This window comes from Equus asinus, chromosome 6, assembly GCF_041296235.1.
Source record: "Equus asinus isolate D_3611 breed Donkey chromosome 6, EquAss-T2T_v2, whole genome shotgun sequence".
NCBI lineage: Eukaryota > Metazoa > Chordata > Mammalia > Perissodactyla > Equidae > Equus > Equus asinus.
In genome coordinates this window covers 64,562,777-64,589,857 of record NC_091795.1, presented here as the reverse complement: position 1 = coordinate 64,589,857, position 27,081 = coordinate 64,562,777, and the positions used below count along the sequence as shown (strand labels likewise).

Genomic DNA, 27,081 nt, shown 5'->3' with positions numbered 1-27,081 from the left:
GGGCTGGACAGGACAACTTAGTGCAATATCAAGTGCTCCTTGTGTCCACAAGGGCAGCTAAGCTACCAGGTCAACAGAGCTGCTTCACACTGTCAACTGCTCTGGTTCCTGTATTCAAAATGCCCAGGGAGAAGGCCTCTTCCCAAAAGGCATGTGTTTGATTATGTATGGTCACAGACATTAATGAGACTTACTGGGTGATCATTTTGCAATATATATAAATGTTATATGTCGACTATACCTCAATTAAAAAAAGATATTTGTTTGACATGACATCACAGGCTTCAGAATAAGACTCTTCAGGTGCATATCACTCATCACTGATCCACAAATTATGAACCAGGAAGAACACTGGGAGGAGTGAACAGGAAGATCAACTTATAGTTACAACATTAAGATCCATTCTCAGTTGAGGACCAGAAAGAAACAGAGAAAACGCATTTCAGAAATGAAGTTGTCAGGCAAACAGGACTTGAGTTATATGACTTTTAAGGAACTTACTGTACTAAAAAGATCTATGTACCAGTTGGAATGCTGCATATTTCAAGAACAGCAAACCATCAGGCAGAATGGTCAATAAACACAGCCCAATCTACCACTTTGTAAGGGACTACTATTACTAAGGTGATCATATGATTTATTATCCCAAATGGGGCATTTCGGGGATAAAAAGAGGCACTATGAAAAATTATGCCAGGACAAGGAGTGTTTACCAGGACTGTTCCAGGCAAACAAGCAGGTACCCTCTTTAGTAACCATCTTCCACTCATTACACGTGGAGAAAACCAGGTACTCATTCGGTCATGCAAATGACTCCATTAGGCAAATCAAGAATAGCAGCCAGAATGGACAAGTCACCAGTCCAATGTGAGCTCTATTTAAAGCATTTTTACCCTGAATGGTTAGGTTTATACTTACTACCTGCACTGAATAACAGTACAGTTAAGAGTTACCAGCTTTATCTACTTAGTTCTCTAGCCCCTACACACCTGATCTTCAATATTTAGGAAGGCCATTTCTATCCCCATTTGGAGTTTAATCCTGATGCTTAAGAAAGAACGTACTTTTCTGTGCTAAATCAAACAGAAAGTCTTTCTTCAAATTTCCAGAGGCTTCCTTCTTCCCCAAAGGCACAATTGTTTTATATGAAATACACATGAATATTTGCCACGTCTTCTGTAATCAAAATTGACTCCTAGGTCATTCACTGAATCAACATAGCAAAAACAAGATCACTAGCCACAAAACTTTATTGTAGGGATCAATACATATATCCTTCTGAGAAATATTTTGAACCATTCACTTGATGGTTATGAACACATCAGGATCTGTTTTATTGGTATATTTTTGGTTTTCTTGGTGAGGGAAAATCATAAATCAAGTCTAAACGGCATGATTAAAAAAATCTATAAAAAAGGAGGATTAAATACTGCCAGCCCTACTGTGTCAAGAAACATCGTATAATTCAAATCAAGAAGATAATTCCATAGAAGTCCAGCAAGGCATGATGGCAAGTGGAAGCGAAATAATCTGTTATACAAAATGCAAAAAGAGTCGAAGATGAATTACAAAAAATAAAGTTTTGGTCAGAAAATTATTACTACCTAAAGCCACAGAAGGATGTCTATTAGTTGCTTTCTTTAAGGGGAAAAGAAATCAAACTGTTAGTTTTCTATTTATTCAGAAGGAAAAATAAGGTAAGTGTTTGGAAAATACTTCTGATATTAAGTGAAGTCTTCCTCAACTGCAATCTAGAATTCACAACCATCTGACATTCTTGCCAATCTGCAGAAACAGGGAAATAAAATCAGTGTTTGGCCTTCAGTGGGACACTCACAACACCCGAAGGAGGTCCAGAGTAATCCTAGATCGGGGGATGTCAATGTTGAGTACTTGGACTTCCACTCTTTCTCCAGGGCCCAGTCCAAGACTCCTTCTCTTCTTTGTTTTAGAAAGTTTTGCTTCTGTTACATTTCGTATGGGAATCAGCCCTGATCTACCCACTCCTATATCCACAAAAATTCCAAACAGAGTGGCATTCTCGACTTTGCCTGTAAGGACTGTCCCAACCTGTAGGTCTTCCAAGCAGACTATGCTTCTTTTGAAATCAGGCTTATCAAAATCTACAAAAAAAAGGGAAAAAAGACAGTTAGCGTAAATAACATGGCACTGTACTTCCTAGACACAACATAAATTAGTGAATAAGTATTTATTACATATCAATTATGTGCCCAGATCAGTATTAAGCATTGACGGGGGACACAAAAGGAGCTGGGGACACAGGCCTGCCTTCAGGGAAAATGCATCTTAGTTGGAGAAACAGCATTTACACAATAGAAACAATTCAAGAAAATTTACTCAACCTCTTCTTCTCAAACTATCTCGCCAATCTGTGAACATGAGCACTATACATAAGGATGAGAAGAGTAATGAGTCTTTTTTCCTCTTTATGAGGAGGTGATGAGAAAATATATTTGTTCGACGAATATACAAGACTAAATCACAAACAGTGAGAAAGTAAGACCCTTGGAGACAGAAGATTGGGAGTTTTTTTCCAGTGCCTGAATTCTCAAACTGTTTAAACACGGTAGAAAGTACATCAACATTTGGTCAAATGTGAATGAAATTCAAATGTTCTCCTCTCACTACCCTTCACAAATTTGGAACTCAGGAATCAATTCCTATTCATTTTAAATATATTTATTCAGTGAAAATTTACGGATTCTTGATTATCTATGGCTCAGAAACCCAGATCAGCTAGTACCTAACCTTCTTTCTCCTCTTTCAATTCAATTCATCAAGCATTTATTAACTCCTATTATCTCCTGGCCAGGCACTCTGCTGGGTGCTTGAGACACAAAGATGAGAATGCACAGATCTCTGCTCTCAAGTTCCTTACAGCCCTCTTTTCTTGCGCACCCCAGTGTAGACTTCTCTGTTCATTAATGCTATCCCTCAAAAGGTGGGCATAAAGCATGCCAAGGAATCATTATGGCTCTAGTTAAAAAAAACAAAAACAGGGGCTGGCCCTGTGGCCGAGTGGTTAAGTTCGCGCACTCCGCTGCAGGCGGCCCAGTGTTTCGTTGGTTCGAATCCTGGGCGCGGACATGGCACTGCTCATCAGACCACGCTGAGGCAGCGTCCCACATGCCACAACTAGAAGGACCCACAACGAAATATACAACTATGTACCGGGGGGCTTTGGGGAGAAAAAGGAGAAAAATAAAATCTTTAAAAAAAAAAACAAAAAACAAAAACAAAAACAACAACAAAGGTTTTATGGGGGAGAAGGTTAGAACTAACAGTTTAAACGGGACTTTTGGATTATCTATGATTCCTTTTATCCATGCTCTTCTTGGCCCCCTTTCCTAGGATTACTGAATGTTGATTCTAATAACAAAGAACACATTCTGTGCTTGGATCTCCTTTTACTAAGACCTCATTTTCCCCTCCACCCATTCCAGTTCCTTTTCCTCCACAGCTGTTGGCTTTATCCTGATTACTTGTTAAGGCTATCCTTTACATTTGTATTAACAACTGGTCACCTCTTTGTTCCCCTCCTCCAGTCCAACCATATTGAAATCACGATTTTTTAAAAAAAATTCAGCTTTTTCCTGTAAAACAAAAAAAATCCTCTTCAAACCTCAAATCTCATATTCCTCATAAAAAAGGAATATGCTAAAACTGGCATTGATTCTGTAGAATTTCATGTAACGCTGAAGCAGTCAATTCTAAAAGTAAGAAACCTGCTGTAATATAAAATTACTCTGGGAAGGTCTGTGTCAAAGCAAAGTGAAACGAAGGCATTGATCAGGATGAGAGGTAGGAGGGTCTCTGAGGCCCCATAGGCATTGTTTTTATGCTTGGAAACTCTTTTTTTTCCCTTTTTCTTGCAGAGGTGCAGCTGCTACAGACTCCCCAAGGGTTCCTGATCAGCTGCTTAGTTTAATTTTGCATGGAAAATCAGAGTCAGGAACTACTTAACATGGTCCTCAAGACAGCCTGGGCCACTGAGAAATCAGAAAATCCTCCATGGACCATGCAAACTTTAACACTTTTATAGCCAAGGGCCTGTTGCCAGGCTGTTTCTGGTGAACCCAATTATAGAAACTAACTAGCAACCAGTGTGTTAATAAATAGAATTGATTATATCATTGAGCAAACAGAAGACAGGATAAGTAAGAGGAAAGAATGAGGCATCAAGAAAGGAAATACTTTTGAGAAAATGGAGAAAAGAAAAGAGATGTAACATAAATACTGTAATGCAGAACCTCCAAAATACTATCTGCCCCTTCAAAATTATGACTGTCTGCCTTCCCCGGGGGATGTTTTCATTACTAAAATGAAAGTTCTCAGACATCTTGGAAATTGTGACTTATGTTAGGGCAAAGGTCAGTTCCAAAGTATTTAAAGAGACTTATTTGAAATTTTGCTTATATAGAGAAATTTTACTTATCTAGAGCCCCGGTGCATGTGTTTCTGCCCAACAAGGAGCATCATTAGATGAGGACCTCTACTTAGCTGTTGGTTGTTTAACTGAACCATCTAATTTGAGCGTTGATCTTTTGCTCTGAGTCTACACTGTAACCAGGATAATGGAGCAATCAACACCATGACAGAAAAACAAAGATGGATACGAAAATCCAGGACAGGACACCTGTAGCTAGAGCATATTTGCTAACCCTTTAATGTGGTGGTTCTAGGCAGACTACCCTTAAATCCCACCCTGCATGAGAACCACCACCCTACTTGGCATTCCTGCTCAGCAACACTCATGGGATTCATGTGAAAGGACACCACGCCTCCAGATGGAGAGGAAACAGCCACTTTGGAAGGACCACCCGGAGGCTTCTACTCCTCCACTTTTAGCATAGGTCTTACTGGGTGTTTTATTTTATTTTTCTCTGACTTTTTTTTTTTTAATTTCAAACCAACAGACAAGTTGAGGGGATAGTATAACAAGCTTCCTGGTTATGTTTTTAAATTCTCTTAAACCTTTTCAAAGAAGCATGTCTAACCACCTCCACACAGCCTAATGTAGAATGAAAGGAGCCAAGCCCTAAATATGGTATCATAAAACTGGTTATGAGACAAATGTGCAGATTCATTTAAATCTCAGGGCTTCCTATTCAAATTTCCTTGGGAAGTAGGTTATTTGATACCTTAATTCTTTCTCACCAGGTCACTGCTCTCAACCACTATGGCTGTTACACTTCCCTCACTACCTACCTGTGTTGAAAGCTGAGAGCACTTTTAATTAGAAGGAAAATCAACAGAGATAGCATCTTATTTGTACAGTGTGTTCACTGACACAGAATCCAGGAACTTGGAAGGCTGTAATTTAGAAAGAAGATGCACTTTTTGGTTTGTGAACTGAATGCTTTACCTTGGACTTCTGGCTCCTATGAGATAAAAACAGCTTACAGAAGGATCATGAAAAGTGTGTCCCTCCATGCACACAGCAGTACATGCATGAAGCATCTAGTCTAGTGTAAGGGAAAATAAGCAAGGGATGCAGAGTCTGGAGACCTGGCTTCTAGCTTTGGCTCTGGATACTACCTGCAATGACTTTGAAGGAAAGTCACTACAGTTTTCTCGTGTATAGAATGGGAGAATAATATCTGTTTTGCCTATGGTATAGGATTGCTGCCATAGGAGATAATGTGGGCTATGCAAATAAAAGTTACTGTTATTCACGTTCAATTGTTTACCTGTTCGAAAGTCAAAGCTTTCAGGCTGATTGAGACCATCTATGATGACTTGTAACGTGTGAACAGTTGTTCGCAATCTTTCTGCAATTTTCTCTATTCCTTCCTTTTCAAGGAATGAATTTATTTTTTGTTGCATTTCAGGCTTTCCAATCTCACACAGTGTCCCTCCAATGAATGATAAAAACCTGTAGGGGGAAGAAAAAAGCCCAACTCTTACTAACAATATTACTTATTTTCCAATCTCCTTATACAGGTCACCTAAAATTCATTCATTTCAGATCCATGTATCAACCCATCAATCCATTTTTATTGAAAATCTACTGGGTGTCCCATGCTGTAATAGGTTATCTGTCCTGGAAAAAAAAAGGAGTGGATGGATTTAGGTTCTTGCACTATTTTCCAATGAAGCACCTGCTTAGAATCAGCATTAGAAATGCTTTACAGTGTAATGTTGATTAGAGATTAGTGTCATATAAATTTTCCAAATAAGGATACCTATATTTATCTCATGTTTTCTAAAATTTCAGTTAGGAAAACTTATTTGAATTTAAATTTCGCTAATAGGCAAACAATGTATTGATGATATCAAAATCCAGCAAAACATTGAACAAGCATTGCCAGCTTTTGACAAATGAATGACTCTGTTCATGTACTATATCATTGCTTTTTACTTTTGTGTACCCATGATGACAGTGTTATCTGTGCCGCATACTATCAGCCTCATAATTCTCAAATTCCATCAATAGTCAAGCCTCACATGAACTAAATTATATCAAGTATATTTAGTATTCAGAGTCAGCAGAAAAAAATATGGGAGGGAATATCAAAAAGAAAAAGTCATTTCTTCCAAAATAGAAGACCTCAATTATATAATCTTAAGATGAGTATTATCTTTATGTACTTTATACATTATATAGCTGCAGTATTTACAAAATAAAAACATCTCCTCTCTCAATTTTCCTTTGTTTTATCATTTCCCTTGCTTGCACAGCTGCCTCTCAATTACTTAGCTTTGGAGTCCAGTAATAAGTTAATTAAGAAAAAAAAATTAAAGCATTAAGATGCATTTCCCTTTAATTTCATTAGTATATTGGGCTGTGGCTTACTTTCTTGACATTCCTTGGCTGGGTATTTTTCTACATCATTAAGTTCCATTTTCTATGATTAACGGCACTTTAAAAATGTCAACACAGTAATCAGACAGCTAGTGATACTAATGCCCTCAAATCCTTTCCTCTAAGGATGTCTCTGGAATACAAGAAGGGAAAAAGCAAACTGTTGGACGCTTGTCTATAATCAGAATTGGGATGCATCCCATTTGGCAGGTTGCTGCATCATCATGAAAAGAATGCTTGTGATATCCATTTTTTTTTTTTTTTTTTTTGCATTGTTGTGTTCAACCAGAAAAGGCTTCTTCAGTGATAATCCAGTGCTGATGATATGGTATCCGGGGAAGACAGTTTTCTTCTCTCTCATTTAACTAGGATGTCTCTTTGGGTGTAAAAGCACAACCCTCCTACTTTTCCACAGCCATATTTTCAGTCAAAAACAGATTCTCCAAAATCCAATTAATTCTCTTGAGAGCTTATTTTGGTTAATGGTCTAATGAAAGACCAAGGAGTTGGTGCTTGGTCTCCCACTTTGGGAATGCACTTCCATCCAAACTGGTGGCCAGTGAGATACACTGTTAAGTCTGTGTGTCTGTGGCTTCCCCAGCCCCGGGGAGGCAGCTGGTATCTGTTAGTGCTGATGGATGGGCAGTAGCACGTAAAGGCCCTGGTGACAGGGAACAGCTGCTGGAGCTCTGACTGACGGGGCAGATGACACATGCCCACAGCCAACTTCCTTACACAATTTTCTAAATAATGCATGTCCTGCTGAGTAGGCTTCCCTGGTATTCACCGTCATGGCTCGATTGGTCTGCAACTGACTATTCAGCACAATATCTTTCAAATTCCCAAGATTCTGGCTTACAATCAAGTGGTAAAACACCAAAAAAGTGTATTCATAGGCTATAAGCTTGAATAGTATTTTATAATTAATAAAAGTAACCAGCGGGCAGAAACTTCCCAAAGCGCTGTACAAGTTTTGGCCTCAATAACAAAAACACTGGCTCGGGAGGCCACTTGGAGTCTTAAGGTTGTGTGTGTAACTAACTGCTACCAAAGTCACTTCCATATAAAGAATTCTGTTTATAGTGGTTGCAAATGTAAGAAGAAAATTGGTCTGTTTAACCTGGGGTGCATATTTCATATATCATTTTCACACATAAGCCTGAGGGCACTGGTAACTGAAATCAATAAAAAAGGACCAAATTGTTCTCCTAGCTAATGCTTCATATTGATCAACTCTATTTTTAAATGACTACAGAACAAAGTCAAATGCTTCTTTATTTTGAAAACTTTCCTAAAGTTACAACAGGCTTACAGAAAAAGGAAAATAGCAAACAGAAGGGGACTATAAAATGAACCGGGAACAGCATTCAGACTGACCTCTCCCTTATTGGATTCAAATATATTCAACTACAAATGATAGGAAACAATATTTTACCCTCAGTAGCGACTCAATAAACGTGTTGCTTAAACATCTTAAGAAATATTAATCCTACGTATTCTGAATTTTCACTCGAGTGTGATAAGTAATATCTAATATAAAGTTTCACTTTAGAATTGAGTATAAGTAATACTCAATACAAAGTACTTTCTGGCTCAAAAGTACCATACAAAAATATACATTATGAAACTTGGAACACAGAATGTGAGTGAACACGTATTAATAAATATGTGTCAGGTGTTATGCCAGTGCTTGACAGATGTTCTCATTTAATCCTGACAATAATTCTAAAAGGCAGGTATCATGTCATATAGAAAGGGAAAGGTGAGGGTCAGAGAGGTTGAATAACTTGCCCAAAGGCCACACATCTATTCTCACTAAATGGAGTTTTGTGCCATACGCATCTGTTTGTATCTGTTTATAACTGCAGTTACGTAAAAATTAAAATGCTATATTTGGTTAAGATATAAAACACAATACTTTTGGTAACATTTCACTGACACAATTTAATGGCAGATTAAACATTAGACAGTTAACTCTGATAAATCCCACAAATAAATTATTAACTATACACCTTTGAATAGACAATTCTCTCAAAAGTCAATGAGTTGTTAGAGTCATAGTTTCATTTTCTCCACTGTCTCTGCAAGGCTTTTTCGGTTTGCGAAGGACTGCTGTCTGAGCTGCTGTTTTTATTTAATATGTAATTTCATCCATCTTACTTAAAGTAAGAAAGTAGCATAAATGCAACAAATAAGCACATCATGTTCTTTTAGCACACATCTGCACAAAGTTAAAATACAGACCTTGCAGTGCAGATAATGCGTGTTTTTCAAACAGTATGCTATATAACCTAAAATCACTGGTATTCTCAACAGAAACTTATTACAAGTGCCAGGTTTTTCCCCTCAAAGAATAAGAAAAGTCTTTGTAAGATTTTTCTTGAAAAATAAAAAATTCTCCAGATTCTTAAGACCTCAGATACAGCCATTCTGTTTTATGTAATCATTTCCAGCATTGAGGAAAAAATTTAGGAGCCCAGGACTTGGTTCATTACATTAAAGCAACATGATACGCCACGGAGCACAGAAGAACCACGGTGATGCAACTCCATCACTTGAAAAACAACTTCATATTAGTGTGCGCTTTGTGGGCCAAACACGGAATTTATAACTCGAAAAGAACACGTTGCCAGGGCCACGTCCTTCTAGTTGTCTATCCAGTCTCGACGCTTTTAAAAGGGACTTTCGATACTCTGGTTTCTCTTCAGAGCATATAAATCTTTCGCCTTTTATTAAAAGAGACTTTCGTATTTGTTTATTTTTATCCATTAGTTTTACTCAGTTGTAAAGTAATTACACCAATAAAACAAGAAATGCAAGAACACGGTCATTTTAGAAATAACAGGTACAGATGAAGCAGGTCATATTTTGTGATATAGGTAGACATCCAATGATTTAAAAAGAGAGCTTACACTCAGAGAAAATCTGGCCTTCTTAACTGTGATTGTAGATTAAGCAGTGGGACACAAAGGAAACTTCAGTCATAATCTGTTACACTAAAACCCACAGATACTATATGTATTTTTAAATGTGCTGCACTTAATATTAAAGATTGAATATAAATCCCAACATGGCAAAGGAGAAAAACTTGCTAGTCCTTTTCCACTATCTCTGGGAGCTGAATTTACACAGGTGAGCATGTTTACAAAGCATGCCGGCTTTCCCACATTTGCTGTTTCAGCAGTCAAATGAAAGGGGCAGCAATGCGAACTGCACTTCAATCATCATCAAAGAATCTTTTCAGGGGCTGGCCCCGTGGCCGAGTGGTTAAGTTTGCGCGCTCCGCTGCAGGCGGCCCAGTGTTTTGTTGGTTCGAATCCTGGGCGCAGACATGGCACTGCTCACCAAACCACGCTGAGGCAGCGTCCCACATACCACAACTAGAAGGACCCACAACAAAGAATATACAACTATGTACCAGGGGGCTTTGGGGAGAAAAAGGAAAAAAATAAAATCTAAAAAAAAAAAAAGAATCTTTTCAAATGTGTAAGCTCTTTGCTAAGCTGAGACAGTGAACTAGGCCAGAATCCTTAAAAATCTTTGCTGGCGCAAAAGCCACAAGCAACGGTAAAGTCAAGTAGAGAGCATTTACAGAGAGTCCCACCGAACAACCTAATGTACTGTAGAAGCTAGGAGATGTCTAGTGAAGATAATATTTAAATAGCTTTTCTTAGCATATGATCAGCCACAGAAAGTTACAGCAAGTAATTTTTCACAAGAAGGTACAGCTGACTGGCTTTTGAGAACTTACATACTGAGCATAAACTTAAAAAAAAATGTAACCCTTTCAGAAAGGGTAATGGGGTTGTTCTGAAAGCCCTCACAAACTGTGATCTGAGAATATAGTTTTCAGTGGCATGCAGCTATCTGGGAGGCAGCGGGGGCATTTTCAGCATCATTGCCTTGGTACCATTTGGAGTGTCTTTGGAGTACCTTCTGCATCTAAATACACTCCTGCATCTATGAGTGGCAGAAAAAACAAGAACTGAGAAACAGAAGCTGTCACAGATTAAGGAATGCAATTTGTCTTCCAAAAGACTTGGTTTATAAGCATTAGACTGTTACCTGCTGCTAACTCCTGAAGAACTTACTAAATGTTTCCTTCTTTTTCAAAGGTCTATTAGACATGCATAGAAACTGGATACTCAATGCATGTTGCATTAACTGTATGGAGGAGAACGTATCTTTAGAAAGCTGTTTTATTTTAGCAATTTAGTACAGGGAACTAACTTTGTAAAAAAAAAAAAAAAGCCAGTTAAAATGTGCTTACACAGAAATCCTCTAAAAATTTAAGATTTAGGATGATTTTCTCTTTAGAAATAGTTGAAGACATTGCCAAAATGTCTAAGATCAAACAAAACATCTAAGATCAGTGCCATAAGGAATAAGTAGCATTGATTTTTAAGTAGCTTTTCCTATTTCAGAACCACTTGCTAAGTATGATATACTTTGTGATTATAATATAATTAAAACTATATTTTATAAAACCTAAATGTATATACATACACCTCCAAATGAGTACGAGTATATAAAATCGGAAGGCATCATGTATTGGAATGTTGTGATTATTGCTCTAAAGATTTCTAAAATCCTGTTTTAGGAATTACCTTAGGAATAAATTTACAAGTGACAAAGCAAAGGCAGTTTTTTTACACTTTTAAAAACAACAACAAACCTGCTCCTCAATAAAAAGAAGCAGAAAAAAAACCCAACAACCAAATATTACCCAGCTTGATCATCTTCTTTCCATTGAGTTGGGCTGTTTTAAACACACACACACACGACACACAGTCAAATGATAAAGATTTGCTAAAATCAAGGCTCTTCAAAGGAATGTGACAAAATGCTGAAGCCAATTAAAAGTAATTTAGGAAAGTATATTCATTTCTTCATTAAGTATTTATTTATTATGGAAGATGATTGAAAGATAACAGAGCCTTTGCTGTGAATGAGCTTACATTCTAATTCTAAGTAACAGCAGTATATTGGAATAAATAATCTTTCACTTAGATCTGCTTTTTTAGAGGTAAGCTCTTTGTTTTTTTTTTGGTGAGGAAGATTGGCCCTGAGATAACATCTGTGCCAATCTTCCTCTATTTTGTATGTGGGACGCCGCCACAGCATGGCTTGATGAGCAGTGTGCAGGTCTGCACCAGGATCCGAACCCATGAACCCCGGGGCTGTTAAAGCGGAGTGTGTAAACTTAACCACTACACCACTGGGCTGCCCCAGAGAGGTAAGATTTTACATGTAGATAAATATAGATACTTTGAAAGTGCTCAACAGAGATGATTTAATTCTCTCAAAAATTTATTGTGGATATAGATTTTCAGATAAGGGAATAAAAACTCAGATAGCTTAAGTGACTTGCCCAAAGTCACACAGCTGGGACCAAAAGGTTGCAGCTAAGGTAAAGTGGTCATCTATCACCTCTTCATCAGCACTCCTTACCCCTTTACTTTGGGGGATTTTCAACGCAGACAGAAGATTTAGATCTCAGATAAAATTTGGCACCCAGGACCACTGCCTGGGAGCAATTTATTATTATTTTTTAAACCAAATTCAAAAGAAAAAGTTTGGCTCTTTTTGAGTTACTGAATAAGAGTTGGACAAAATTAAGTTAGTGGTTTCAAAGGCTGCAGACTCTCTACAGCTCAAAAACACTGTGTTTAGAATTCATATAATTTAATTTACTGGCTGTAAAGCCATAACGTGGATTAGTGCCTGAGAATATTTGAAAGAGGAGGGCAAATAAAGAAGTGGTGCTCAAAAACACACAGGCTTGTGATGGCGAAGCTGAAATTAAATAGCTCCGGCACTACTAGAGGATAGAGCCCGTGTATTAGGGTGAAGGGCTTTCTTCCTTGGGAAGCAAGTTTTTAGTATGAATTCCATCTCGTCAAGGAATCCTTCTTTCAAGAAATTTGAAAATGCTTAACATCTGCCATTTCCATAAATCCTCTGGTTGTCCTCTGAATGGGCAGAGCCACTTTTATTTCATTTAAAGAGTGGGCGATTGAGGTCAAAGTAATTTGCTTATGGTCACACAGAAAGTCAGAAGACAGGCTAAGATTAAAATCCATAGCTAGACTGGGGACAGGAAGGGAAGGAGGGAGATAATGGGAGACTAAATCAATACCCTACTGAGTTTCAGGCTCCAGACTGAGTGATCTAAACTTGGAGAAGAGAAGAAGGGCAAATATTCTGGAGATGGAAGAGACTGAAGCAAGCACAACTTTAGAGTTGGCTGGCAACTCTCTCTCACTCCTCTACTGGGTACTAACAGTCTGCTGCAGGTATGTATGGGAGAAACCAGTGTTTTCTCCAGTTCTAAGATCCCGTGTTAATTTTAAATAACAATGTTAAATGCCCCAAATTATATCTGGATCACATGGTAAAATAATTTAATTTTTTCCTGGGAGACCAACAATTGTAAACCACCCTCCCTTTTTCTTTTACAGGTCAGCTTGGCAGTCCTTTTCAGTCACAACTAAAGTAACAGCAATAATAAGGATAGCAACAATAGCTCACTCTGTCCGGGGTGCTAAGAACTCATGTCACTGCATGAGATAGGTACTATCTCTACCCTCATTTAACAGACAAGGAATCTGGGGGACTGGCAGGTTCAATTACTTCCCCAGATCAGACAGGCATGATTTGAACCCAGGCAGTCTGGCACCGTACTGCCTCCGGATTGAGCTAGGGGAAAGTTAGGTCTCAGATTCTTCAACTTCCTAGTTCCCTCTACCAGCCTTGCCCCAAATTCCGTGTGGAGGCTGTGTTGGAATGTTGTGTAAGACATTAGATACAATAATCAATTCCAAAGAACCCCATAGCCTGATTATCTGATTCTCAAGTGGGTACATTCTCTTTTATCATTTTTCTCTTTTGTGAAGGCACTTTTGAAAATATGATAAGTGTTACTTCCTGGGAATTATAGTAAGATGTTTGGGGTTTTAACTAACAAGGAAAAAAAAAAGAAAGAAAAACAAAAAATACTTTTAGTAATCTGTCCATTTATCATCTTTTTATTTTCTTTTATGATGCTATGTCTCTTTATGAAAAGGCAATCTAATACTGTCTCATCACAGCTCCACAGAAGAAGTTAATGTGGGGTAACTAATTGATACACATCCTAAGACTTCACTTATCAAAAGCCAGCAATGATTCTGCCTTAATTTTCATGTCTGAATGCTGCCAACTCTTGTGAGGCAAGTCCAGAAAAATTTAAGATGTTTCAAATTTGCAAATAATTTCTTAGGTCTGTTTATCTAATCTTCATTTATTTTATAGCATTTGTAGTTGGGTTTCTTTTCAGGCAAGTTTCCCACAAAGCAACATGTTTTTATCATTGCAGAAGTCAGTTGGCATGCGAATGCAGAGTAAAGCTGCGGTGAATTTTGGATGTGGGGAGGGGTGCTAGACGTACTCGGTAGGCTAAGGGACTCACCCTCAGAGAAATCACAACTCACCACAAGTCATGGGGCTTCTGGTTGCTCACATTCAAAACCGTGAATCTCAAATCTGTGAATGTCATTGCTCTACTGCTGCCATTTTTTTTTTTAAACAAAAACAATCTAAACTCCCTGCATTGCAGCTGCTTATTAGCTAGAAGACTTCTTTCCTTACCGGTCAGAAAAAAGGGGTTGGGTTGAGAAGAATGTGATTAAAAAAACCTGAAAGTAATTCTGAAAGAAGAGTTCAGAGACACCAAATCCTTGAGTAGGAATGGGAAAGAAACAGAGACTGAGATGTGCTCACTCATTAACGGTCTTCAGTTGGGCCACTAGTCACTGTCTGGCTTGACTTAGCTTCACAGCAGAGAGCAAGGCAGAACCTCTCAAGGGCCTCTCAGGCTCTAGCTCCATGACTGCTTAGCCCACGCGCATCAGCTGGGATCCATTTATTCATTTATCTCATCACAGAATCCTTGTGTATCTGTTGGGTTAATTCTACCTTTGTTTTTTTCCCCAACTTTATTGAGATATAATTGACATGTAACATTGTATAAATTTGAGGTATACAATGTGTTGATTTGATACACTTATATTATTGCAAAATGCCTATCACCACTGCATTAGCTAACACCTCCATCAGGTCACATAATTACCATTTCTTTCTTGTGGTGAGACATCTAAGATCTACCCACTCACCAACTTTCGAGTAAATAATACAGTATTATTAGCTATGATCACCATGCTGTGCATCGCATCCCCAGAACTGACTCATCTGATAACTGGAAGTTAGTACCCTCTGAACAACTTTTGGTCTTAAAAACCTGACACAAGTTTTTTGCAAATTAAGAATAAACATTGCTTGGCTTTTGTACAGAAGATCTCCCTCCCCAAGTAAGTATTTTGTCAGGTTATGTGATTAGTCCTGTCCCAGACCTGAATGTTAAACTGACGGTTGTTTACTCTCTGAAAATATACTTTTCAGCACTGATTGTAAGGGTCAGAAATAGGCACATCAGCAGTAATAAAGGAAATATCACAGTACTAACATTTTGCGCAGATATTGATACAATTCATTCCGTGATAGACATTCACCCAGTCCACTAGAATGGTGCTGTGCGCCATACTCCTGCTACACAGGCTGCTAACCACTTCTACAAACTAGTCTTTTTAAATTTCTCCCTAATGGCCAAAATGGAAATAACAATTAAATACTAGCTAATGCTTTATCTAAATGAGTGCCAAGTGACAGTCTTGACATTAAATTTCCTGGCATTTTTCAAGTTAAGTCAAGAACATAACTTTCAAAGCTTAACTATCTGGAGTGAATCAAATTCTTAATGCAGCAGATTCTTTGGGAGAATGCCAGGTCTCACTGTGACATGTACAAATCAGCATAATCTGCAGCACAAAGCACTACCTCCTGGCACCTCAGTCAAGGAAAGGAAATTGGATACTTGCCTTTAGCTCTCTTGATCAACCAAAATGGTAGGACAAAAACAGAAGAGGCCTGGGGGAGTGGCAAACCCTAAATAGGCTGTTTCTGGACTTCATTCTACTCACAATACAGCAGCAATTCTACTCATGGCCCACAATACTCAACACAATGAAATCACTCACACATGGGGACATCCTGACAATTTCTGGATGATGACAGAAAATGGTAAGTAATCCTATTTCATGGTCTCTCTCTGTTTTCTGGTCTGTAAGATCTTGGAAGGGCTGGGCTCTGGACACAATACTCTGTGAAGGCATGGGATTCAATCTGGGGAGGTCCTAAAATCCCTTCAACCCACAAGGGAGTCTGAAAGGAGAGCTCAACATGTGGGACAGGCAATGGCAGAAAGGGTGATCTAGACGTTCTATCAATGGTTTCGCCTAGACAATTGCATTGACCTCAGCCAGTTTAAACTACAGAAAAAAAATCTGGATTGAAGTAAAGCTAAATATTTCATTTTGCCTGATTAAAATTGTCAATTCCTGAGGAGTTTCCTTTCCTCAGTGTTCTTCTGCGTAGTCATCTTTCATTCTCTATTTCTATCATTCATTCTTTCATTAAACAAATATCACCACATCAGTCTGTGTTAGGTGCTGGGGATAGAGTGGTAAACCAGACTCCTATGATCTCTGCCTCACTGGAGCTTACAGCCTACAATTATAAGCTAACCTTAGATTTAATTGCCACTAGCCTAGCAAATCTGGTATGAAATTTTCAGATGCATTACTTATTTTATAGGGACAAGGACAACTGGAGAGGCTCGCAGCTTTATTTTAATGACAATATATTCTACTATGTCATACTTCTTTTTGACAACCTAAGTCTGTTTTATAAATAAGTGGGGTACAGTGGAGTACTGAGGCCCACAGCAAAAGAAGCTTTTTAATTAAAAAAATTTAAACTTATTATTCTTTTTCTTGCTTTTATACAAGATTGGTTGGCTCTTAAGATCCCTGATCTCTAAGATCAGTTCAATGTTCCCTATATTTTTTAATATTCTTTTTTTACTCTATGAATTTTATTTTCATTTTTTCATTTTTTACTCTATGAATTTTCATTTTTTACTCTATGAACTTTATTGTTGACGACTTTATTCATCACTTAGAATGTGCAAAACACTGTGGTAGGGCCTAAAGAATCCATAAATGAACAGAAGTGATTAATGATCTCAAGGAGCCTACCAAAATGGGGAGCACAAAACTTACTCAAAAATAATCATAAGAGAGGTCAATAATTAGTAAATGCCCTTTGTGAAGCACAAAGTTGTTCACATGAGAAAGAGGTCATTCCCAGATAGGGTTATCTCGCAAGGTCAAGGATGACTTCAAGGCTTTTGGACTGAGAAACAAAGGAAGAATTGCCATCATCATGAGGAAGACCTGGAGCAAGATTTTGGAGAAAGGCGTGGAGTTCAGGTTAAGGCACATTAGGTTTGATATGTCAAACAGGCAGCTGGATACATGAGTTTGGAGTTTGGAAGAACGGACTGTGTTGAGGATACACGTTTGAGTCATGTATCTAAAAAAGTCCTTAACGCCATGAGACTAGAAGAAATCACTGGGGGAGTGATCAAAGTTTAGTTTTTTAACTTCGCTCTTCCCTATTCCCCTCCTTTACAATGAGTTTCCACTTCATCCTCCAGTGTCTCTGGTATTCATATTATTTCTGCCATTCATATCCAGTTACTGTCTTTCATACCCTTCATCCAATCTGCCAGCAAATTGTACTGACTCTACTTTAAAAATCTACCCAGAATCTGATCACTTCTCATCAACTCTTCTGCTATCATCTGAATCTCAGTCATCCTCATCTTTCACCTGGATTACCTCAGTTAGTCTAAGTGGTCTCCCTGCTTATACCACTGCCCCTTATAGTCTGTTCTTAATACAGCAGACAATGGGATCCTTTTAACATGCAAATCAGAGCATGTCATTCTTCAGCACAAAACCCTGCTATGGTTCTGATTTCACTCAGAATTAAGGCCAAGTCCCTATAACGGTCTCCCAATGCCCTTTTGATCTGATCTATTTTTCTCTCCCTTGCTTACTCTGCTCTAGCCACACTGGCCTTCTTGCTAGTCCTTGAACATGCCAGGCCTGCATCCATATTAGGGCCTTTACCCTGGTCCCTCTTCCTGGAACACGCTTCTCCCAGATAGCTGCACAGCTAACTTCTTCACTTCCTCCATCAAGACTTTGCTCAAATGTCCCCATGTCAATGAGACCTACCCTGAATTCCCTACTTAAATCTGCAAGCCCTTGCCCATAACCCTCATAATCCTGATCCCCATTACTCTGCTTTCTCCTTTTCCCACAGCACTTATCACCTTTACCATATTATAAATTTATGTATTACGCTGGTTGTACATTGTCTGTCTCCTTGAGTGTAGGGATCTTTAATATATTCCAAGATTGCAGAACAGTACCTGGCATACAGCAGGCACTCAAAAGGCATATGTTTAATGAATGAATGAATGATTCTGTCAATTCTAGCCTTGATTAATAGAAAGACAGTAGTGCCATTAACCATTCATTATGGGATAAGAGAAGAAGACAAAGCCTTTTTGTTTGTTTGTCTGTCTTGTTTTTGTGTGGGACTGGTGAGGAGGACTGATGGGAGAAGAGGAGGGAGTTAGAATGAGAGGGAGAAAGAAGGATACAAGTTTTGGTTTTAGATATATTGAGTTTGAGGTGCTAGGATATTCATGAGAAAACCTCTTGCAGGCAAATGGAAAGGGAGAGCTAGAGCTTAGGAGCAAGGCCTTGACTAGAGATATTGAAATACACAATTGGAATTATCAGTGGAGAGATGAGAGATAAAGATAGTCATGTGAGTGGACGCATTCATCCACGGGAGCATAAAGAACATGAGGAGAAGGTTGCTAAGGTCAAAAAGTTGAAGAATATCTACATTTAGAGTGCCAAAGGAGAAAGAGAAGGCAGAGAAGGCAGAATATGAAAACAAAAGTGATGGAAGAAGGTCAGTAAGAAGCTGATGCTGTCAAATGTGGCAGGATGGCTTAAATGGCTTAAGGATGGAAAGAGGCCACTGGTTTTGATAATCAGAAGTTCATTGGTTAAGAAAGTAATTTCAGAAGAGTGGTAAGGATAGAAGCCAATCTGTAAGGGACTGGGAGAAAGCAAGCAGGAAGAATTAGAGGCAGATAATTCTTTTGAGAAGTTTGGTAATGAAAAAATGAGTAACGAGATAGAAGTTCTAGGTGGAAGTAAGATAAATGGTGGTTGCTGATTTTAGCTGTGAGGGAGTGAAGAATGGGGAGACTACAGCAATAATAACAATAATATGCCTGGGCCAAAACAAAAGGAATAAGTGGTAGAGACATCAAAAATACAAGAGACAATCATAAAATTTTATAAAGCTATAAGACCTTACTCATTTAGCTGCTACTCCCCACTACACCCCCAACCCACTACCCCTACTTTTAGAGGTAAGGTAACTATGACACAGAGAGACCAAGACAAAGCCAAAGTCAAGAGCCCTTAGCAGCAACCTGTGAGAAGAGAGGTGGGGAGAGAAACAGAATCAAGAGAGGAAGGCTAGCTTAGAGAAGTATGGGACAGAATGAGTAAAGATATAGAGACAATATAAGAAAGGGGATACTAAGGTAGCTTTGAATTTTTTCAGTGAAGCAGGAAGTGAAGTAATCAGGTGAATGTGAGAAGACCCTGAAACAAGTAAAAGAGATTTAGAACAGAATGGCCTCAAAGGACTATTGAAGGAAAATCTACCTGTAGCAATAGTAGGTTTCTTACTCCCATGTTCCCCTTATATCTGCTATAATAAGGATTCTCTTACTATGTTTTTTTAATTGACACTTCCTAAAGACTTTGCATTACTCCTTACTTTCTCTCGCTTACTTAAAAACATCTTCTGGCAGAAGTGGACACGTTTCTAGGATAAACATGCTACTCCTGCTCTACACTCTATTCCTCTTCTAAAACAAGAAGATACAAATGTGGAAACTACCAAGATACTTATTTTGAAATGCACATGCCTCATTCCAAAAAACACGATGGAAGGGAATTCTTTTCAGTGCAATATTCAGGAAACATCATATTTGCAGCAGAACAGCACAAAATTCTACACACTCTATGTAAAGAATCCATTTCTTAACAGATCCCTTAATAAAATAAATAGGCAAAGTTTCCTTCATTGGAGGAGTAATGTTTTCTCCAGGGGAAAGGCAGAGTCTAATTCCAGTGATGTGATGATAGAGAATAACACTCAAAGCCTGCATATTCCAGATAGTTGCTTCCTTCTTTCTTTTTTTCTTCTCCTTAGGATGCACACATTAACACAAGTCTTGTTGTTCTTCTCTGCTGAACAAATACTGTCTTTGAGGGTATAGTACCCTCAATCTGAAAGACCATTATGATTACATTTAACTTTGGCTCCAAATTACCTTTTTAATTGTGACCCAGTTAAGAGTTCAGACTTTGAAGTGTCCTAAATCTGGTTCAAATCATGGTTCCACCAGCTGAGTTATCTCATGCAGTTCCCTTCACTCATCTGAGACTGCAATGTCTAAAGGAGGAGGAATGCTAACGGCACCAACCTGTAAGACTGCTGTGAGGTTCAAACGAGACAAGGCTTCTGAGGCACATGGTGGTGGGAAGGACTCACGAATGTCTGTTGTCTTCACTGGACTATTAACCACTTCCCAAACCTGACTGAGCTATACTTTCCTGTCTCCAATCCTTGAAACATCTCTTTCCCTCTTTCTGCTGCTTGAAATCCTTAAAGACCCAGCCCAAATGTCACCTCCTGCACAAAGCCTTATCAGGTACCCCCATCTGGAAATGAGCCTTCTCCTGTGAACAACCTTCGTGTTTCAAAAAGGGCACATACTAATTATTAACCTCTATTATGGTTATTTGTAAGTTTTATCCTATTTTGATTGGCTCCTTGAGAGCATAAATCACCTCTATTGATTTTTATATTTTTCATGCCCTACCACAATGCTTTGTACATTCTAAGCGATGAATAAAATCATCAACAATAAAATTCATAGAGTAAAAAATGAAACCATAAAGAATATTAAAAAAAATAAGGAACATTGAACTGATCTTACAGATCAGGTATTTTAAGACCAATCTGCACAAAAGCAAGAAAATGGATAATAAGTTTACTTCATAAAAATTAAACATTCATCTTTCAAAAACTTGATAGCATTATAAGCAGATATAAAAGAAAAAATTCAGCCCATACAACACAGCACTTTAATATTTAGTAGAGAATACTGTAAATGTAAATAAGGCTTCTAAAAAGTAATATAAATAATAAAAATAATTAACAAAAGAAAAAGAAAGTAGACTTTTTTTTAAAACACTAAATGACTAACTTAGGTTACAAATATCAAGATCTCAATTTTCTAAAATATGACTGTGAAAGAGAATACCATAAACACAAAAGTAAAAAGAATTAACGGCTTCCCATTTTGGTGTATTTCTAGGAGTGATATTATGGTGGGGTGCCATTAAACCCATTTATGTTCCTACTGGTTTTCTGATATAATTAAAAATGAATTTACTGCAATGGAACTTACTTTTACAGAACTAAAGTCAAACCAATGATGACCTAACCATATCCTTAATGGGCTTTTCTTCCCTGGGAAGACACTTACGTAACACTATATGAAAGTATGAACTACCTATGTTGAGTGATGTCTATGCTAAGCACGTGTGAAAGCCAGAAATGACTACCATAGCTCCAAAGTGGATAATGCGGACGGTAAGCTTAATTAGGTAAATTACCAGTTTTGTCTCCAGATTTTAAAGGTCAGGAGTTGAACTTCACGTAAAAGAAATTTCCCAAGAACTAGGCCACAAATACCTTGCTTCTGAAAGACAATGCTACTCCCAAAGGAAGCACAGAGAGAGGTGAAGTCACTGGTAGGGCTTTTATGCTCCACATGGAGACAGCAGCCCATGTGAAAACTGGCAGAAAATCCCAACTGACAGGAGAAATTCAAGATTTCTCAGGTTTCAAACTTGCTGGTGGCTTTATAAATCACTATGGTATCTGGCAATATATATCAAGAGCTACAGAGCTTTCAAATCCTTTGGCAGAGTAACTCTACTTCTAGGCATCCATCATAAAGAACCACTATGAGTACTATTATGAAATTACAGTTCAATCACTTGATGGAATATTATTTAGCCTTTTAAAAAGAACAATATGCATAAACAAAAAATGTGTGCTTATAGTAGAAAGCAAATTAAAAATCTTATAAACCATATTAAAACTACATTATGAAAACAAACAAAAATGTACATTAAAAAAAGACACCGGTTTGCATATAACAAAATGCTAATTTAGTACCCATGGAGATGTCAGTTGTTGCGAGAAGTCTATAAATCCACGTGCAGGTATGCATCTTCTCAAACAACAAACACTAAAAATACAATTACTATCATATGAGACCACAATTTTTATATTAAAAAAATGAGAACCATGTACTAAGATGGAGAATGGGACAAGGATGCCCACTCTCATTACTCCTATTTGACACAGTCCTGAAGGTCCTGACCATTGTAATAGGCAAGAAAAAGAAATAAAAATCATGAAGGTTAAAAAAAAAGAAGTCAAGCTTTCATCTATTTGCTGATAACAGAACTGTTTATACAGGAAAACTTAAAGAATCTACAAACACCCACTACAACTATTAAGTGAATTTAGCAAGGCTACAGGATACAAGGCTACTACAAAAAAGTCAATTGTATTTTTACATATTACCAACAATTAGGAACAAATTTAAAAATTCCATTTACAAAGTGTTGAAAAACGTAAAATACATGCAAGACCTGTACACTGGAAACTAAAAATCACTGCTGAGAGAAATGAAAGAAGACCTAAAAAAGTGGAAAGATATAAGTTCACGATCAAGACTCAATAAATACTACAAAGACATCAACTATTCCTAAATTCAGCTAGACTCAACGTAATCCCAATCATAATTCCACCAGGTTTTTTTGTTTTGTTTTGTTTTTTAATAGAAACTTGCAAGCTCGCTCTAAAATTTATAGGAAAATGCAAATCATCTAGAATATTTACAGCAATATATTTTTTAAAAATCGGAGGACTTACACTATCTGACTTCAAAACTTGGCATAAAATTACAGCAGTCAAGATAGTGTGGTATTGACAAACAGATCAATGAAACAGAATAGAGAGCCAGAAAGAGACCCACACTTACACAGTCATCAGATTTTCAACAAAGGTACCAAAGCAATGAGTAAAAGAAAGTGGTACTGTTGTTCTTCAAACACGGTGCTGGAATAACTAAATGTTCATAATGGAGAAAGAAAATGAACCTTGATCTCTACTTCAAATCATGCACAAAATGTAATTTCAGATGTATCAGAGACCTAAATGCAAAAGCTCAAGCCATCAAGCTTTTAGAACAAAATACTGAAGAATACATTTATGACTTGAGGTAGGCAAGGGTTTCTTAAGACATGGAAAGTAGTAACTATAGAAGGAAAAAACTGATAAATGGGACATCATTAAAAGTAAAAACTTCTGCTCATCAAAAGACACCAATAAGAATATAAAGAAGTAAGCCACAAACAGGGACAAAATATTTGTGAAATGTATTTGACAGACGACTAGTATCCAGAATATATTTTTTAAAATTCCGAGACTCAATACTTAAAAGGTAAACAACTCAGAAAATGGCTAAATGATACGAGCAGATAGTTCACAAAAGAAGATATATGAATGGTTAATAAACATGAGAAAGTGCTCAATGTCATCAGGGAAACGCAAATTAAAAACACAAAGAGATACTAGTACACACACACTAAAAGGGCTAAAATTAAAAAGACTAACATCAAATGATGGCACAGATGCGAAGTAACCAGAAATCTTCTGCATTGTTGGTAGAAATGTAAAATGGTACAGCTACATTGGAGTAAAGCCAGAAGTTTCTAAGAAAATCAAACATTCACTTACCTTATGACCCAGTAAATCCTTTCCTAGGTATTTTTCCAAGATAAATGAAAACAAATGTCAACAACAACAAAAAATTGTACAAGAATGTTCACAGTTACTTTACTCATAATAGCCAAAAACTGGAAATAGGCAAGGTTCCTTCAATAAGAATAAACTGTGGTACATTCAGATAATGAAATATTACTCAGCAATAAAAAGGAACAAGCTACTTATACTTGTTACAATATGGATAAAAATCTCTAAACATTATGCTGAAAGAAGCTTTACATAGAAAAGTACTACTGTAAGTTATCATTTATAAGAAGTTCTCGAAGAGGCAAACTAATCTTTGGCAGAAAAAAATCAAAATGTGGTTAGATCTAGGAGGCTGAGATAGGGATTGTCTGGGAAGGGGTATGAGGGAACAATCTGGAATGACGGCAATGATTTTTATCTCAATAGGGCTTTGGGTTATACAGACATAGGTACTTATTTGCCAAAACTCAGCTAATGTAACTCTTAAAAATTTATTGTATGTGAATTTTACCTCAAAAGAAAAAAAACTGTTAAGAACTATAGAATTCTAGTTAATGACATGCATGCTGAAGTATTAACTGAAAGTGTATTGATGTCTGAACTTTTCTTTGAAATACATAAAAAAATAATATGGATGATGGACTAAGAAATGGATAGATAAGTGGAAAAACAGGTGTAAAATGCTAATAGTAAAATCTAGGTGTAGGTATATAAAAATTCATTTAAAATTTTTTTTAACTTTTCTGTCAGTTTAAGTTTTTTCATAATAAAATGGGAGAAAAATAGGTACTACTATAGTCTTTAAAATTTTAAATATTTTAAAAGAAAGGAAACCAATTACATTTATTAAAATAATCAAATATAAACTATTTCAAAATAAGTTAAAAATCTCACTTTAGATTCAATGGAAGCTAAAATATCCATTATTTTTAAACCTCCTTTCATTTAAATCACTAACAGCCTTAAACTATTTAGTTATGTAGCAAGTCACTGTTTTTGAACTAATTAACATTTTTGAACTAATCAAATATGGTATTAAAAAGTTTTTTCTTTCAATGCCTTACACTAAACTTTCTCTTGTACTCAAAAATCTCCTCCCATATCATTCTGTGTTAATGTATGTACATTAAAAGTACATCATTTCTTAGACTCTGTAATAACCAAACAGGGCAATATTTCTTGAGAAATCTGAGAGTTGGCTGTTTTCTTCTAAAAGGGCTTTATCTTTAGATAAGCACAAGCTTTAAGCCAGGTGCTAGTCATTTGTGTCTTGTTAATTTCCAAAATAAACAGAGGAGAGTGCCATGCAATTTCCATTACACACACTTCACCATTAGCACCAGGGTTTATTAGCTTGACACTGCTCCAGGAATAATGGTTTCATTCCTCACTGAAATAAAATAACGTGCCACATTACTCAGCAATGCGGAACTTCTCTCAAATGTTGTCAGTTAAACATGGTCATGTTCTTAAGTCTCCATTATGCCAAAACAAAGGCCATTTGCTGTAGAGAACTCACTCTGGGCAGGAGAACTCTCACACGGGCCTCAGACTTACCTCATCGCTATGTCATACGATTCCGGGTGAATACAAGTTTGGTCCAAGGGATTTGGCATCAGTACAACATTCACTGCAGTTTTGCTCTTCTTCTTGCCCTGCTTCTCATTTGTGACCTCAACACCCGCTGAAGATGTTACAGCAACTCCCTGAATGTGACCTGAAGATTCAGTTTGCTGACTGCTGTAACCATTTAAAATGGCAGGGGGCGAGGTGAAGAGGGGAAGTTGGGCAGAAAAGAAGAGTCTTTAATTAAAAATGTGATTATTTTCCTACCATACAAATATAAATAAACAGTAACCAGATTCTGACCATTCACTTCATAGAAATTACCACATTTGTTTAAACACTGTTAGTAGAAATTTCTGTTACTTAATGCAAAAAATATTCTTAACTGATTCAGCCTGTATAATTGGCACTCTGGGAGAGAACACACAAAATGAAGGGAAATTAAATAAGGAGAAGGAGAAGATTATTTCCCAGAGCTGAAGACAGAACGCAAGTTCTCAAATTAAAAGAACCTACTGAGTGCAAAATAAGATGAATGGAAAAAGACTTTCATTTGATATATTGTAGGGGAACTTTAGAATATTATTTTAAAAATCAAAAGAGAAAAATAAAACAGATTACTTTGAAAGGAACTAGAATCAGACTGGCATCAACTGTCTCATTGACAAACATGAGATGCCAGACCCAGGGGAATAATATCTTAAGTTCTCAGAAAAAATTATTTTCAATCTAGACTCATATACCTAACCAAACTAGCATTCACAGAAGAGGGCAGATTAAAATCATTTTCAGACATGTAAGGACTTAAGTACAAGCCATGTAATATACCCTCTCTGAAAAGAATTTCTTAAGGATACACTCCAGTAAAAATAATGAATCTAAGAAAAATCATAATGTGGTCTACAAGAAGCAGCAATGAGCACGGAAACCATAAAATTATTAAGTTAAATAACTGCTCATGAATAACGTAAAAAAATATACAGAAAGAATAGTTTGAAACTACAATCCCAGGTCATCACATCATGGGATGTAGAGCCTAAGGGAGGCAGGTTGGGAAGAGTTCTAAAGTTCTGGTCTTCTTCAGGTGGAGGAGGTCAGTCCAAATCACATTTAAGGATAATCACCAGAAGAATAAAGGTAAGATACACAAATCTGAAATCACTAAGGGAAGATAAAGATGAGGTGGGAAAACAAGGAGAAAACAACTGATAAATTCAACAAACAGCATGAAAAGAAAAGAATCAGAAAGCATGATGGAGAGAAAATATGTAATACAATGGAAGATTAAGTCCAAACATATCAATAAATATGAAAGTATTAACAGAAGATTGAGCAAAACCATTAAATTCATATGTTTATAAGAGTCACATAAAAAATTAAACACCATAGAAAGTTTGAAAATAAAAAAAATCAAGCATCTTTTGAAAAGGCAAATATAGCAACACTCCTAGCAAATAAAATAATTTCAAAGCAAAAAACATTAAACAAAATAGCAATAGTCCATTCTGAATAAAGGTATGATCTATCAAGAAGATATAACAGTCATGAAACTTCAAGTACTTCATTATCAATTGAAAAAACGTAAGGCTTTAAAACAACCCAAATGTTCATCAATAGGGCACTGATTAAATTATTGTCCATCCATAAATTAAATACTATGCAAACATGATAAATCTATATGTAATATTTGGAAAGAGATCCAAGATATATTAATGAAACAAACAAAGCAAATTTTAAATAGTTGTACA

At 37.0% G+C, this 27,081-nt stretch overlaps 1 protein-coding gene across 2 annotated transcripts in view; it reads right to left on the bottom strand.

The window, feature by feature from the left end:
- Window positions 1-1,232: 1,232 nt before the first annotated feature.
- Window positions 1,233-27,081, bottom strand: part of SRBD1 (S1 RNA binding domain 1) — a 206,317-nt gene continuing 180,468 nt past the window's right edge. The window contains exons 19-21 of one of the 2 annotated variants that reach the window (XM_014833289.3): window positions 25,325-25,507; window positions 5,712-5,896; window positions 1,233-2,123 (exon numbers count right to left, since the gene is read on the bottom strand). In XM_014833289.3, the coding sequence (XP_014688775.2) occupies window positions 1,834-2,123; window positions 5,712-5,896; window positions 25,325-25,507 (658 nt within the window). In that variant the 3' untranslated portion in view covers window positions 1,233-1,833. The remainder of the gene's footprint in view (window positions 2,124-5,711; window positions 5,897-25,324; window positions 25,508-27,081) is intronic. The other variant, XM_014833296.3, reaches the window with a different exon arrangement.